General features: G+C 53.2%; 1 protein-coding gene across 1 annotated transcript; it reads left to right on the forward strand.

The window, feature by feature from the left end:
* The first annotated feature begins 3,813 nt into the window (after window positions 1–3,813).
* Window positions 3,814–15,794, forward strand: Tnni1 (troponin I1, slow skeletal type). Its single transcript, XM_004670689.2, has 9 exons — window positions 3,814–3,828; window positions 7,016–7,044; window positions 7,711–7,714; window positions 10,514–10,555; window positions 10,992–11,123; window positions 12,282–12,371; window positions 13,502–13,678; window positions 14,484–14,593; window positions 15,482–15,794. Exons 2-8 carry the CDS (start codon window positions 7,034–7,036, stop codon window positions 14,589–14,591), a joined length of 564 nt encoding a protein of 187 aa, XP_004670746.1. The 5' UTR covers window positions 3,814–3,828; window positions 7,016–7,033; the 3' UTR covers window positions 14,592–14,593; window positions 15,482–15,794.
* The last annotated feature ends 383 nt before the right edge of the window (window positions 15,795–16,177 follow it).

The raw sequence follows: 16,177 nt of genomic DNA on the forward strand, positions 1-16,177 counted from the left end.
CGAGAACAGCAGGTGAGCTCCTAAGTGAGGGCCAGTGCCAGGGCCAGCGCCAGGGCACTGTGGCACAGCTGAGTGCATGCTTCACCTCATGAAACCCACCCTAGGCCTAAGCCCAATGCCCATGGGGCTGCCCACAACAGGAGGGGGTCTTCTGGTTTGCTCAAAGGGCATGTACAAGTCCTAGTATTTCTGCTATTTAAAGTCAGGTACAGGGCTGGAGAGATGGCTCAGCAGTTAAGCGCTTGCCTGTGAAGCCTAGTGACCCCAGTTCGAGGCTCGATTCCCCAGGACCCACGTTAGCCAGATGCACAAGGGGGCGCACACATCTGGAGTTCGTTTGCAGCGGCTGGAGGCCCTGGCGCGTCCATTCTCTCTTTCTCTCTCTCTGCCTCTTTCTCCCTCTATCACTCTCAAATAAATAAATAAAGATAAATTTAAAAAAATTAAAGGCAGGTACGGGATTGTGTTCAGATTAAGAGGTTTGGCGGAACCTGGAGTGAACATTTGTACTCCTGTCTCCTCAGCTGGGCACAGAGCTTGCCGGGGAGGGGGCTGTCCCAGGTACCCGTGAAATGGCTGTGAGGTAGACCAGACCCACTCGATGTGTGGCCTCTTCTCTCACTTTTCTCCTGGACTGTAGAGTCTTCCTCGCCTGATATCCTGCCATTCTCTCAGCAAGATTAGAGCTGGCTTTCAGGAAGGCCAGGCCCTCGCGGGGTTGGCTGCTGGCCAGTGCAATGTGAAGGTCTGCTCTAGGATTACCTTGCCTTGGTTGTAATACTCCACCTAGGCTGGTTCTTCTCACTGTGCCTGCCAAGCCCACAGAGCTCCTTGCTTGCCCCGAGCATTTCTTAATCATGAAGTCTGGGGCCCAGCAGTCACTGGAGAGAGTGCTTGAGGTTCTTATTGCTGCGATAACAAGCCGCCACAAACTCGGTGATTCAAAATAACCCATTTTTATTATCTTACTCAAGGGCCAAAATCCAAAATCAATCTGACAGGCCTGGAAGATTGTAGGCAGGCTTCCCTCTGGAGGTACAAGGGAGGCCATTTATTTTCTTTTTTTTCCAGCTCCTTAAGGCCAATTGTGTCACTTCCTGGCTCTGAAGGCCAGCGCTGTTGCATTTACTCTGCTCTTTGACCTGTGCCTTCTTTGACCCGAGCCTCTCACCTCCGTGTTAAAGACACTTGTTATTTGGCTGAGCCCACCCAGATAACTCCGGGTAATCCACCCTCCTTCCTTTACTCATCTCTGCAGCGTCCCTTTGCCATATAAGGTATCAGGTTTACATTGTCATCAGGATATAGGGCCGGAGGCCACAGGGCTTGTGGGTGGGCTCTAGAGGCCTCTCTGTACCCACTCCCCTGCTCAGAGAAACTGGGGCAGGTACAAGACCAACAGGGGATGATAGACTTAGTTTTGAAGGTTCCCTGTAAGTGATATCAGGAGAGGGACTCTGGAGAAGTCAGAATGCCTGAGGGCAAAGACCCAGAGCCCTGAATCAGGCTGAACCTAAGGGTAGAGAGCTAGATGGGGGCAGGGGGATGGAGGTGAGACGGTGACCTGGGACAAGGGACCCTGCCCGGCTCTGCCCAACAATGCTCTAGACCCTTGGGATCCATGGCCTTGCTCCTGCAGAAGGGACAGTCCCCCACGTGGGCTGCTCTCACATTTCGCTATAAGCATATGGTCACCGAGCTTTAAGGCTTGTCTTGACTCTCTTTTGTGTTTCCATTGATCAATCTCTTCTCTTTTTCCTTTTCGTGCATTGTTCATATGGACAGCTCTTCTGTGATAAAGTTTTAGAGACAATGAAAAGCTGAGGTGAATGCTTCCCCACCTCAGACGCCTCCTCTGCAGCTGCTCCAAGTGGTTGGTGCCCACGTAAGCTCCACCCCAGCCCCTCTGCTTGGAATCTTATGGCCCAGCCCCATTGCTTCTCAGGCCTGGTCCTTTCTCCCTGGCAGCCACCCAGCACTAGACTTCCCAAACTTGACCTGACCAGAACGGGCTTGGAGCCGCCTCTGCTAGGCAGCCGAATGTTAGTATTCACAGCTCAGGGCTCTTGTCTCTCTGTGGCATGGGGGTGAGGGGTGTGCATCTTCTTGGCACATCCTTGCCCACCAACTCTTCCTGTGAACGGGATGCACGGTGAGAATTTCTTCACCTCCCGCTGCTTGCAAGCCCTGTTCCTAGCCTCCAGAAAGGTCAGTGTCCTGCCTGCCCTGCTTCGCCTGGGATCCTGGCCCACAAGATGACCGACTATAATAGCCCCAGGATTAACATAGCAGGCATTGTCTTTCCCTGACTATAGGGTGGGTATTATGTGTTCATCAACAGTCCTAAAAATACTCAGTAAACAGGTGCAGCCCTGTGGTCCTGGCCTTCTGGGGTCACCAGCCTCTGGCTGACGTGAAGATTAAGTGGGGGAATGGTCAGCCTCCTGAATTCCTGGAATGGGTTGTGGGGTTCCATTTGGAACCTGGGAAACATAGATTCCCTAAAGCCTGCCTGAAGGGGAATATAGACTGTCTATAGGCCCTCAGGCTTCCATGAGTATAACGGAGCCCTACTGCCACTGTGGCTGAGCTGGGCCCCCCAAAACACTCCCTTGAGCTACCAGGACCCTATCCTCCTATCTTACCTGCACCAGAGCCGCCAACAATTCTTAAAAGTCGGGTCTTTAGTCCTCTGAAGCTCTTGGAACATGGCTGGATTTCCAAATGTTGTGGCAAGAAGAGGAATTAACCTGGGGCTGGTGACATGGCTCAGTGGTTAAGGCGCTTGCCTGCAAAGCCTAATGGCCGTGGTTCAATTCCCCAGTGCCCACATAAAGCCAGATACACAAAATGGCACACGCATCTGGAGTTTGCTTGCAGCGGCCAGAGGCCCTGTAATATCAGTTCTCTCTCAGCATGCAAATAATTTTTTTTTTAAAAAAAGTTATCCTGAGGGCTGGAGAGATGGCTTAGCGGTTAAGCACTTGCCTGTGAAGCCTAAGGACCCCGGTTCAAGGCTCGGTTCCCCAGGTCCCACATTAGCCAGATGCACAAGAGGGCGCACGCGTCTGGAGTTCGTTTGCAGAGGCTGGAAGCCCTGGCACGCCCATTCTCTCTCTCTCTCCCTCTATCTGTCTGTCTTTCTCTCTGTGTCTGTCGCTCTCAAATAAATAAATAAATAAAAATGAACAAAAAAAAAATTAAAAAACAAAAAAGTTATCCTGAGCCAGGCATGGTGGCGCACACCTTTTTTTAATTCCAACATTCGGGAGGCAGAGGTAGGAGGATCGCTGTGAATTCAAGGCCACCCTGGGACTACATAGTGAATTCCAGATCAGCCTGGGCTACAGTGATACCCTACCTTGAACCCCCCCACACACAAAAAAAGTTAACCTGATAGTTTGTTTCCTCTCCCAGTTCCTGATGACTCCTCTGGGCCTCAAAATGTTCCCTTCTCCCTCATTCCTCTTTTAGGTCCCATCTCTGCTCAGCCCCTCGTCTGGTCTGGCCTCTCTCTGTCTTCCCCCAGGTGGGCGGTGGTTTTTGCCCTGTTAGCAGCTCTGTGTGTAAAGGACTTACGCAGGCTCTTGAGGCATACGTACCCCTCTGAGAGCCTGTGTGCTTGTCCTGCACACTGCAGCGTGCATCTACCCTGTGAGGTGTTTGGTGGGAGGGGGTGGGGAGGAGGAGGGGCAGCAGCTGTTCTATTTTTACTGGCCAGTTGCCGGAGGCCACAGCTTTCATAGCCTGCCCTCCGCTCGGTCTCCACCAGTCTGCAGTCCCCAGAGAGGCTCAGTCCAGCCTATAGCTCCACGAGGACAGAACCAGGTAGGTGACTGTAGCCTGGGACTCGGTACCTGGGCCAGGCCAGGTAGAGAAGCTGGGCTTTTTCGCTTGAGGAGGAAGCAAGGGCTGGAAGATGGAAAATAATTCTTGCGTGTGTAAGTAGGTTTGTTGGTCAAACTTTCTCCAAATACAACACAGCCTTTTGTCCCATAGAATGCCACGTCTCCTGCAAGATGGCTGTGGGAGGTGAACAAAATTGTCCAGTAGGTTTCCCAGGAGTTCAACGCAGGACCTGGTGGATGATGGTGTCTTGAGGGAGTGAAGCTGGTGGCAGGAAGGTGAAGCACCTGGCGGGAGTGGATGGCACCGGGGATCTGAGACCCAGGGCCGGGGACCTGCATTTGGGGAGTCATGAGAGCAAGCAATGCCTGTCGCGGCAGAGAAAGACTGTGGCAGGACCCTTGGGAGCTTGAGAGACAGGGCCAGAGCCCTCACCAGCAAGGACACCACTTTGTTTCTGTCTTTTGCCTTTGAGGGGTGTCGTTTGCTATCTTTGCTTCCCCCATGTATATACCAACGAGAAGGCCAGGACAGACTGCCAACGTTACCACTCCTAGCTCTGGGGTGCAGCAGGAGTTGTTGGGGCGGGGGGCTGATTTCTTGGAAGGCAGGCAGGTGGCGGCCGCATTAGGGTTGGGGGCACAGGAGTCTGTGCGCATATCAGCCAGGGATATACCCACGCTGTTACTGGGAGTGAGGGTGGCCTCTGAGGTAGAAGCAGGCAGTACCTGCTCCAGGTGTGGGAGTCACAAGCCTAAGGCAATTCTGACACTGGGCCTCTCTGGAGCTCAAAAGTGGTGTATGGCAGCCAGTCCAGGAGGGGTGGGAATGCCCTTGAACTGGGGTACAAGGTCAGATCAAGGGAAGTACAAGACTACCTAGATATCTGTGTGCCAAGAGGTCGGTTCCTTTGTCTCTACACAAGATCATTCGCACACTTAGGATGTACCTCCTAGTGGACAGACTTTCTACCTGCTGGGCCTCAGTGCTGGGAAGGCCAGCCTTGATGCAGGCAGCCCACCCAAGTCTGCCCCCTTCCCTCCAGCTGTGGATTTGCTCTTTTATTTGAGGGGGGGGGGCGCATGCCAGGCTTCTAGCCATTACAAATGAACTCCAGAGGCATGCATGCACCACTTTGTGCATCTGGCTTATGTGCGTATTGGGGAACTGAACCCTGGGTCCTTAGGCTTCACGGGCAAGTGTCTTAACCACTAGGCCATTTCTCCAGCTGTGGGTTTGTTCTTTATCTCCTTGCTTTCTACTTGCAGTGCTGGAGGAATTCAGCACTGTCGCCTTGCTTCACTGTTATCTGCATCCTGACTTATCGGGTCTCTGCTTGTCTTCCACTGGGCCTGTCAAGGGGTCCTGCCTGGTGGGTGTCAGAGCACAGGCTGGTGCCTCGTGTCTGACATGGGACCCCTGGACCTGGCACTTGTCGGGGGGGGGCGGTGGCAAGTTGACGGGGGGCTGGCTCTGGTACTTGGCAGGAAGCCCAGACTGGCCCTGGCAGGTGGACCCCACACTGGTGACAGGCTGATGGCTGTGGCCAAATGGTGGCGAAGACAAAGCACATCTGAGGGAGACAGACACTAGACCTGTTTGGCTGGCAGTGACATTCCCAGAGGCCAGATGGCTGTGGGGGTGGGTCTTCATCAGCTGGCATTTCTTGCTGGACTTCCTCAGTGCCTTCGGAAGAGCAGAGCCCTTAGAACCAGCAGCTGCCTGTAAAATCTAATTTCAGTCAAGCATGTTGGGAATGCATGGATGGTCTCTACACCTCTCCTTCTGCGCCCTAAAGGGACAGCTGAGACTGTGGGGTCACCCCCTCCCAACAGCCTCTCTCTTCCCATCGCAGAGGCTGAGGTAGAAGGTTCCCTGACAGAGGAGAGAGTCAAGCCTGGTCACTCAGGAGGGCTTTTCATGGGCACAGGAAAGGGTGGCTGTGGTGCGACATTCCTGGTGGATTTAGACACCTTGCAAGTATCCTTTAGATTGTACTGCCAGCCAGGCTCTGGAACCGAGTCCAAATTTAGAACCTGAGCTCCATGCCCACCTCCTCCGTCTACACGGCTCTACTCATCCTTCACTTCATCACCTGGGTCGGGCAAATTGACTCACTCTGCACACCTGTCCCCACCCGGGCTGGCCTTTCTCCCTGCACCTTGTCAGGCAGAAGAGTGAGTCACATCTGCACCCTCTGCAGCCTCCAGAACCCCTCCTTGGCCTGGGCCCAGGGGGTTACCTGCCAGTGCTTCAGACTTTCCTCCGCAACTGTGTCCTTACACACGACACAAGGCTCCTGTGCCAACACATTGCACCAGTGCCATTCTGCCCTAGCAATTGAACTTGTTTGGCTTCCAAGTAAGACCCAATTTGAATAAAGCATTCAAGGGCTGAATAGTCAGTGCAAACCATTACCTAACCCCTAATTTTGCAGAGGAAGATTGGCCCAGAGAGGGGGAGGGCAGACTAGATACGAACCTGCCACCTGGCTTACCCTCCTCCACCCAGGGCTGGCTACTGGCCTACCCGAAGCTACCAGGCACCTACTGAATGATGCTGCTGGAGTTGGCAACATACTGGCTTCCACTCTCTCTGCTCTATTCATTTCCTCCCCATCCCTGAGTCCTTATCCACAGGGAAAGTCTTAATTCAGCTTGGTTTTCAAGGCTCCTAAGCCAGCCCCACACTCACTTTCCACCCATGTTTTACATCCTCTTCCTCACTGGGGTCAGCACGCTTTTTCTGGAAAGGGCCGTATGCAAATACTTTAATCTGTGCAGATCCCGGGAGGATTTTTCTTTTAAAAAAATTATTTTTATTTATTTGTTAGAGAGGGAGAGAAAGAGTGAGAATAGGTGCACCAGGGCCTCTAACCATTGCAAATGAGATCCAGACACATGCACCACCATATGCATCTGGCTTATGTGGGACCTGGAGAATCGAACTGGGGTCCTTAAGTTTCACAGGCAAGTGCCTTAACCACTACGCCATCTCTCCAGCCCCCTGGGAGGACTTTTCTAGGCATTCTGTGTGACTATCTTTGCAGCAAAACCACTGGAGTGTGTCATTAGACTGTGTTATGTGGACTTCTTTCTACTGTCTGACCTCCAACAACCTGCTGAGGGGCTTACAACTTCTCCCATTCATGACCCATCTATCCTTTCAGGTGCTGTCTGCCGCCGCCATGCCGGAAATGTAAGTCCTTTCCCCCTGCTCAGGGCTCCCAGGAGGCAAGCCCCTTCACCGACGACTTTAGCCCCATAGTTGAGGACAGTCTGCCTACTCCCTCCCCCAGGCTGCTTCCTGGAGACCAGATTCTAAGAGGGGCCTTAGTGCCTGGGGCAGCACTGGCTCCTCAGGGTGACCAAGGGGCCCTGTCAGCCTTTGGGCCGAGCTCACTTATCCTAGAAGACCCTTACATCCTGTGCTTCAGAGCTGGGATGTCTGCACTGACCTAATGCATGCCCTGTGCCAGGCATGACTTCACACGGACTCAGCAGATGAACAAGGCTTTGGGAATTCACCCAAAGGCCCAGGGATAGAGGCTTTCACATTACTGCGGACCTCTGTCAAGGCTTGCCTGGCCTCCCACCAATCCCCTCAACTTCCAATGGCTAGGACCTCCCAATAGGAATGTCCAGTAGCCCAAGGGGCCATTGGGTTCTAAGTTTCACCTGCAGAAACCTTGAACTTGGTACTCCTGCCTGATAGCTGATTTCCTTAGGGCGTGCTATGGTCCTTTGTCCCCTCTTCCCCTAAGTGGGCCTGCACAGTCCTGTCACCCGTCTGTGTCATGGACTTTGTTCCCACTCACTCTGTCTTTTGCTCTTTTCCGGTCCCTCCTGTGATGGATGTCTAAAGCGAGGTGAGTGATATCTGGGGTGTCTCTGTGCGGGTTAGTTCTTCAGACTTGTGAAGGCAGGCTGAGCATGAGGAAAGGTCAGGGCTTGGGTCAAGGCCAAGATGGAGGTTGGGTGCCAGTGGCTGAGAAAATTCCCAAAAGAAGCCATGGGAGATGATTCAGGGCTCCCAGGGTCGAGGGAGCTTGCTGGACCATCGTGCAATGCCACCCGTGTTCCTGTGGCCGAGGCAGCACGCAGCAGGTCTAGGTGTGACTTTGCACCCTCTCTGAACACAAGCGCTCCCTCACCCACTCTGCACTTGGTCTCTGGTAAGAGGCTGAGAAGCGATCCCCTCCCCACTCTGAAAGCTCACCCACCCCTACAGGCTCTTTGCAAAGCTGAGTTGTGCTAGGCCACATTTAAAGGGGAAGGAATAGGTCTAAACATCGGAGGAGGAGTAAGGATCTGTCTGCAGGTTCTCCTCAGGCCTCTGGTTGCTCTACCTCCGGATACTCTACAATTGAGACTTCTTCAGGCTGCTGAGAACTCAGCTCGTGTATGGCCCGGGAATGGGGGCTACAGGGAAAGGCTGGGTGCAGACTCAGGGACGGCAGGGTGGGGGACTGGCAGCCCTGGTGGAGAACAGATTCCCTGTGAGAGCTGAATATACTAGTTTTCCAGTGGCTGTAAGAATTTCTAAGTTTTGCTGCTGACTAGGTTCCTATTCAGCCAGCCGAGGAGCACACAAGCTCACTGAGTGGTCGGAATACAAGATTTCACACGGCCACCCCCCATCACCAGCATGTTATTCCCACAGTGGGTGAACCAGGGGCCCTAATGACTACTGCAAAGGGCCATTTCTCTCAAAGTTGAGCCTTCCTCAAAGTTAGCAAAATGGAGGCTTTCAGAAAGGAATGGAGGTGCCGCTGTGAACAGACAAGAAGTTGCATGCTCAGAGTGCTAAGGCGCACTCATTAGCTTCGAGAACCACTCACGCAAAGCTGGATCGTGGGGCTGGGGAGAGGGCTCAGTGGATAAAGTGCTTGCTGCACAAACACGAGGACCCGAGTTCGTATCCCCAGCACTCACGTAAAAGCTGGGCATGGAGGCAAGTGCCTGGGGAGCCCTAGGGAGGCACAGACCGAGCATCTCTGAGACTTACTGGCCAGTCTTCTAGCCAAATTGGTTCCAGTGAGAGACTCTGTCTCAAAAAATAATGTGGAGCGTAATTGAGGAAGATTTCTGATGTTGACCTCTGGCCTCTGTACACATGTACAGACATACACGTCCCACATATACCCAAGCATGCATCATGCAGACACATATGCACATATCTCACACACATACACATGCAATGAAAAAAAAAAGCCAAGCATTTCTACTTACTTAGGACGCCAAAAGCAGGCAGGATGCTCACTGCAAAAAAATCCAGGGAAAAGCCAGGCGTGGTGGTGCACGCCTTTAATCCCAGCACTCAGGAGGCAGAGGAAGGAGGATTGCCATGAGTTTGAGGCCACCCTGAGTGAATTCCAGATCACCCTGGGCTAGAGAAAAATCCTACCTTGAAAAACAAAACAAAACAAAACAAAACCCAGGAACTCTGTAAACTAGAGGTAGGGCAGCCCTGTCACCTTCACCACCTCCGAGGGACCACTGACATAGAGCTAGGACTTTATTTTTTGGAGACAAGGTGACCCTACGTAGCCTCTATAACATAGGATCACAAGTGTGAGCCACCATGCCTGGGCTGGAACTTATTAAATTCTACTATTTTTTTTTCTTTTTATTAATTTTTTTTTTAGTTAGTTTTGTATTCAACAAATACAGTCAGTTTGGTACCATTGTGGAGTTAGCCCTCAGTTAAGGGTAAGATAAATGTCTCTGCATATCATGACCCAACATGTGACTCTGACATTCTTTCCGCCCCCTCTTCCGCAAGATTTCCCTAAGCCATGTTGGGTTCATTTTTGGTCTGCTTCAGTGATGAGCTGTTGGGGGCCTCTGGGGCTCTGGCTTTCTGATTTGGTAGGAGTTGATTTTTCTCGGTGTTGTGCTGGTACCCAGTTCACCAGGAAAACAGCACCCTTGCTTGTTTCACCAATTTTTCTTAGTTTCAGCTGGGGCCCTTCTGAGGTATGATGGGGTGGTTCTCTCCTTAGGATCTACATCTATCTTTCTTTCCCTGGGATTTGCAGCACAGCTAGGTGGTTGCCATCTTGGCCGGAAGTCCCCAAATTCTACTGTTATTAAAGACTTATTAAAATCTACTAGAACACAGCTAGTGTAGAAGACTATGTCTGCTCGTTCTGGCAAGAAAACAGTGCTTCTCTATCTTAGACTAACATGATGTATCACCTGAAAGTTTTGATATCCTCAGACATGCTTATTCGGACATTTCACATCATAGATCTGGCAGGAATGAGTGTCAAAATATAGCTGCATTACCACTCACTTTCGGGTACATCTGTTTTAGGCTTTTACATATGTATTCTCTCATTTGGTCTGTAATGACTCTGAACTAAGGCAGACGATCGACATGCTCATTGGCAGAGGAGGAGGGACATGGCGAGGCCCCATGGGCTGGTCTGTCATGGGATTCTGCTAGGATGGGAAGGAAGGGCATTAGGCCCTGGGTTAAGGCAGCTCACGGCAACAGTTTCTGAACTTGAGGGGTTCACTCACAAAAATGAACTTTGAAGAGACCGAAGGTGAGCAGAGGTTTCTGGGTCATGGTGGTGAACCCCCGTTGACACTGCTGGTCTGTAACAGCACTCCAGCTTCATGGCCTCTACCTTACCACCTCTCTCTCTCCTCACTCACAGAGGAAATCCAAGATCACCGCTTCCCGCAAACTCATGCTGAAGGTGAGGCTGGCTCTGGGGAAGTTCTGTGGGAGGCCCAGAGGGACAGCCATGCAATCTGTGGGGTGCAGAGAGGAAAGAGGGAGAGGAGGAGACCAGGCAAGAATGAGGAAAGGCAGAGGGAGCCTGGCCGTTGCTGGAGCTGGTGGCAGGTTAAGATGGCGAGGGCCTGGGGACCTTAGAAGCAGGGGGAGCCATCCTCTGGGTGGGATTCCTCAGTGAGGTGGGAGGAGGGACTTGCTTTCATTTTGGAGCTGAGGGCTGAAATGGACAAGGCAGAAGACTAAGGGGAAAGAGTGCCACGTGTGGCCAGACAGCGTGTCCTTCCATGTGGCCCGCAGTGGCCACTGCACATGGCGGCCTGGCTGAGCAATCACTTCCTGATGCTGGGCGAAGCCACGAGGCTCTGGCCCTGGCTCAGTGGCTTTGTCCCGTCCAGAGCCTGATGCTGGCCAAGGCCAAGGAGTGCTGGGAGCAGGAGCATGAGGAGCGCGAGGCCGAGAAGGTGCGCTACCTGGCTGAGCGGATCCCCAAGCTGCAGACCCGCGGCCTGTCCCTCAGTGCCCTGCAGGTGAGCCTGGCAGGCTGGGTGAGGAGCTCTGTGCCAATGGGGGTGCGGCACCCTCAGGGTTCACTGCTTTTATTTACGAGTCACTCTTTTCTTGCCAGTCACAGCTGCCCTTGGGGTGGCGATATTAGACCCCATTTGTAGGTGAAGGAGGAGAGTCTTAGAGGGGGGAATGAGTGTGCCAGGGACCTGGCTTCGCATGGGCCAGTGTGGTGGCATGGAGGGGGCAAGTGGATGGGACTTGGGAAGGCCTTCCTCCAACGACTTGCCTCTTTCCCCTAGAGAGAGGCCTTCAAAGCTTTTCAACCATTTTTTCAACATTAGTGATTGCAAAGAAAACAGACTGGAGAGATGTACATCCAAACATCACCCATAGCATTACAAATCACTGTTTTTATTTATTTGCTTAATGTAGTTTTCAAAAGTATACAATTAGCTTATATTACTTTCATGATAAATAAATATATTAAAAAAAGTTTTCCTATTTATTTATTTGACAGAGAAAGAGAATGTGGGTCCTGGGGAATCGAACCTTGGTCCCTTGGCTTTGCAGGCAAATGCCTTAACCACTAAGCAATCCCTCCAGCCCCCAGGAAAACTTTTTTATTTAAAGCAAATAAGTATGAGCTGGGTATAATCCCAACACTCAGGCGGCAAAGGCAGGAGGCTAGTTTAAGCTAGCCTGAGCTACATAAGGACATCCTGCTTCAAAAATTTAAAAAAAAAAAAAGGGCTGGCGAGATGGCTTAGTGGGTAAGTTGTTTGCCTGCAAAGCCAAAGGACCCAGCTTGATTCCCCAGGACCCACGTTAGCCAGATGCACAAGAGGGCGCACACGCCTGGAGCTCATTTGCAATGGCTGGAGGCCCTGGTGCACCCATTCATTCTCCCCTCACCCTGCTTTTCTCTCTCTCTCAAATAAAAATATTTTTAAAACCAGAAAAAAAATTAAAAATGAGTGAAAAGGAAGACATGCGCACTGTCTGCACCAGAAACGCTCACACTGAGTTGTCACCTTCCAGTGAGCCTTGAGCAACTCCTAGGGGCTGGACTTCAGCTCTGGCAAAGGGGCCGGGCAGAAGCCCAGGATGTTGAGGTGGAGGCAGAAATGGGAGGCTGCAGCTGCCAGCTGTCCCTCTCATGTCATCCATCTGCTCCCCAGGACCTGTGCAGGGAGCTACATGCTAAGGTGGAGGTGGTGGATGAGGAGCGATATGACATTGAGGCCAAATGCCTCCACAACACCAGAGAGGTAAGCCCTGCGGAGGGGAGGCGCGGGACCGGGCTAGGGTGGGGAGGAGCAGGTCAGGTCTGGGTGGGGTGAGATCTGGGTGGGGTGAGGTGGGCACTCATGTGGACGCCCCCCCATGCCTTCGATGGTACCTGGAAGGTGGTTCTCAACAGGAAGCACGCTAGGCCAAGGCTGGCCAAGGATAGTTACACATGAAAGGAACAGGCTTCCTACCCACCTGTCACGTAGCTCTTCAGCCGCCTACCTCCTCCTTCACCCACACATGTCATTAGATGCCGGTTAATGACATCTCACCCTTGTGAAGGGCTTTCATATGCGCTAATCCTTTGATCCTCCCTGTGTGCCCGTGGGGGAGGTGGGGGGTCATTAGCTGCACCTTACACAGATGAGGACGCTGAGGGTCAGAGAGGCCGAGAACTTGGCCCAGGTCACACAGCGTGGGTCCTGCGGGCTTGCTGGTCTCTGGCTCCCGCTCCACACTGTGATCCCTTAGCATGGGGTGTTTGAGGTTCTTCCCGCTGCTTCTCAGGCCTCATCTGGTACACCTGGACAGCGTGGGGAAAGGCGAAGCCCTCACAACGGGGGGTGGTGGTGGTGGCTGTTTCTAAGCACTTGTCTAAGCACTGGGGAGACCTTTTCTCCTTCCCACTTCTGCTTGCTACCATGCTGATCTTCAGGGTCACTGAGCACCCAAGAGCTGCCTCCGAAGATCACGTGTTTGGAACGCCTTCAGAGGTGTAGAACCTGGAGTTTTTCTACTGGCCGGATCAAGGCTGAGCAGCTCTGAAGGCTCCCTGGGCAAGGCCTGGTAGAAACAGGAGCAAGGCTATGGAGAACGGAAGGACGCATCCACACAGGGCTTCCAAGCCAGGAATACTGGCTTGGTGCTCTTTCCCCATCCTCTTTTAATTCAAGGCTTGGGAATAGAAGTGGCCAATGGGCTCTTTCTGTGCAACTGTTCACTCACCACATGTGGTGGTTATTTGGAACAGGATGGGTGGTTCTAGAAGATCCAGAGGTTCGGACCTTGAGCCTGTGGCACTAGTTAGAAGCCTACAGTTGAAACCTCAAGGAGGAACCCCCCAAGGCTAGCTCTCCCTTCATGGAGCTGGCCTCCTTCTTGCCTGTAGATTAAGGACTTGAAGCTGAAGGTGCTGGATCTCCGCGGGAAGTTCAAGCGCCCGCCCCTGCGTCGGGTCCGGGTGTCTGCCGATGCCATGCTGCGTGCCCTTCTGGGCTCGAAGCACAAGGTGTCCATGGACCTACGGGCCAACCTCAAGTCTGTGAAGAAAGAAGACACAGAGAAGGTAAGGGCCCTGCTCCCTTCTCCTGCCGACTAGCTTTCCTTCACCTGTCACCTTTCCCACCGCCTTAGGCAGCCTCAGGGGCTCCAGTCAATCTGAGTCAGAACATTCTAGAAACCCACACAAGGCTAATGCCAGAAGAAAGCAGAGTGAGGATTAAATAAAAATCCTACTTTTCCCGTGTCAAAAGAATGTAGAGACTTGGGAGCCGCCACTGTCCCTGTCAGCACAGGGGAAAGGAGAAGGCACCTTATTGTCGAGACAGGGACACGTGAGCGCAGACATTAGAGAAGCGAGTTCAATCAGTGGCTCGACAACGAATGACTTCAAGGTTGCTGATCTTGTAGTGTTTGCACCCAGAACTGACAGGCCTTGTGTGGCACGAGGGGGAAAGGAACAGTCTTGGGCCCAGGAAGCTTCGTGAAGAGAAAGACCAGGCCCAGTGGTGTGGAGGTGAAATGGAAAATAAGTCAAATGAGTCAGGGAAGGCTTCTTGGACGAGGAGGTCACTGTGAGATACAAAGTGGCAGACAGGAGGGTATCATGGACCTGGAAGTGAAACTGTCCCATGGTCCACTGAGGTGGAACCAGCTCAGTCACCCCAGCATGGTCTCCCAGGACCTCCCATCCACGTAGCCCCTTTCTTCCTGTAGAGCCTCTGTCTGGCTGAGTCCTTACATGTCCTTTGCTGGGTGGGGGTGTTGGGACTCCCTATCTTCTGAGGAGGCAGACTCTGTCGCCTAGCTTCTCTTGAGCTTGGTGCCCATAGCTGCCCCTCCAGCCTGATGTGTATGCGGCCTGCCCACAGGAGCGGCCCGTGGAGGTGGGTGACTGGAGGAAGAACGTGGAGGCCATGTCTGGCATGGAGGGCCGCAAGAAGATGTTCGATGCTGCCAAGTCTCCAACCTCACAGTAGAGGTGCCTAGAGATGGACTCCCTTTCTCTGGGGCGCCTTGGGGTTTGCGGGGCACCTAGGGACTTCCTGGGATAAGGGCTGGGAGGTTGAAGCCAGGGTGCAGAAGAGCTCTGGGAAGTCAGGTCTGCGGCTGAGTCATCAGACGCGGTGGGCACAGCCTATCTACTTCAGGTCCCTTTTGTTTCTTTATAGAATTAGGGCTTGTATCAGACCAGTAGGCCTGGGACCAGCAGCACCCACATCTCCTGGGGGCACAAATGATTAGTTAGATAAATTATACTAGAAGCTGTGGAGGCTTTGGGAGGGGGAGGGGGCTAGGTGACCCTGTGGCCAACTTCACCTGGAATCGGAGGTCTTCTGTATGCCTCCTGGTGATGTGCTTTACTGGTATACCCACAAAGTGCCTGGCATGCCTGGTCACTGCTGCTAGAGAGGCACTATTCAGAGAAGATAGGAGCTCCTGCCCTCCAGAGCAATAGCTGGAAGAACTAACTGGCATGGCAGCGGAATTAGGCCTCACAAGCCGCACCGCGGGGCAGCGGAGAGGTGGCGCAGTGGGCAGGGCCAGCTGCGGCAGGGAGCAGAGGCCTCGTCCCTGGAGCGGCTCTCTCAGCAAGTGACAGGCAAGGGCTCAGGAGCCAGTCTCCGTGGCCTCCCCTCGGAAGCACTGAGGGTGCAAAGCACAGCTGAGGGAGGGAGCTAACTAGTCCTGGCGGGCAGCAGGGCCAGGTCAGAGCCAAGGAGCTCGGGAAGGGTGCTGGGAACTCCCGCTCTGCATGCAACAGCCGAGGCTCGGCAGGAGTGCTCATGGGCAGTGATCCAGCCAAGGGGCTGTCGCCGTTACCGCCTTATCAAAGCTGACCATCGCCTTTCCTCTTTGGCCCTTACAGGCACACTTGCTACGTGGCACTCTGGGTTCCTGCTTCAGACTCCTGCTCACCTATCCCGGCCCCTGTCTGGAGTGTCCCCTGGGACCCCTTCCCTCCCACCCACATGCACACGAGGAGAAAAGCAAGTGTCAGAAACTTCAGCCCAGCAGAGTGGGCCTCCAACCACCATGAAGCACCCCAGGGCCCAGCAGCCACCTGGAACGGTTGCAGGCTAAGGAGGGGGCTGGGGAGAGCATTCTCCTCGAGGCCTGTACCGTCTCCCTCCGCCACGGTTGCAATGGGCTGTGTTCATGGGCATCATGGCTCACCATTAAAAATCCCAGTTTCCTGGTCCTTGCTGTGCTCCTCTGTGAGTGCTCAGGAGAATGGGAGTCAGGAGTCTGTGAGGAAGGGGCTTTGGCATCCACGCAGGAGCTCAGGGTCAGAATGGAGGGTTGCCTGCTAATGTTCCCCAGTGTCCCCTTCTGCCCAGCCCTGGTGACACCACACTCACAGTCTCATCATCCAGGACTCCTGGCTCACTGGTGTCAACCTCCTCAAACAGCTAAGTCCCACCCCAGACTCCAGCCATCAGAGAGGCTTCTCCATTCCGTAGCCTGTGCCACCTGATTTTTCCCTGCTTCCCAAACCTGGACCATCTGGTGCCTGCAGATGAATACATTGTTGTCAGCTAACAGGTCACGGTGCTTTCAACTC

This window comes from Jaculus jaculus, chromosome 1 (assembly GCF_020740685.1).
Source record: "Jaculus jaculus isolate mJacJac1 chromosome 1, mJacJac1.mat.Y.cur, whole genome shotgun sequence".
NCBI classification, from domain to species: Eukaryota; Metazoa; Chordata; class Mammalia; order Rodentia; family Dipodidae; genus Jaculus; species Jaculus jaculus.

Bases quoted from the DNA above. Each gene is read 5' to 3' on its own strand.
- Tnni1 (XM_004670689.2), top strand. The intron at 10,556-10,991 runs GTGAGGCTGGCT...TGTCCCGTCCAG, and splicing joins CCCGCAAACTCATGCTGAAG to AGCCTGATGCTGGCCAAGGC. The intron at 11,124-12,281 runs GTGAGCCTGGCA...TCTGCTCCCCAG, and splicing joins TGTCCCTCAGTGCCCTGCAG to GACCTGTGCAGGGAGCTACA.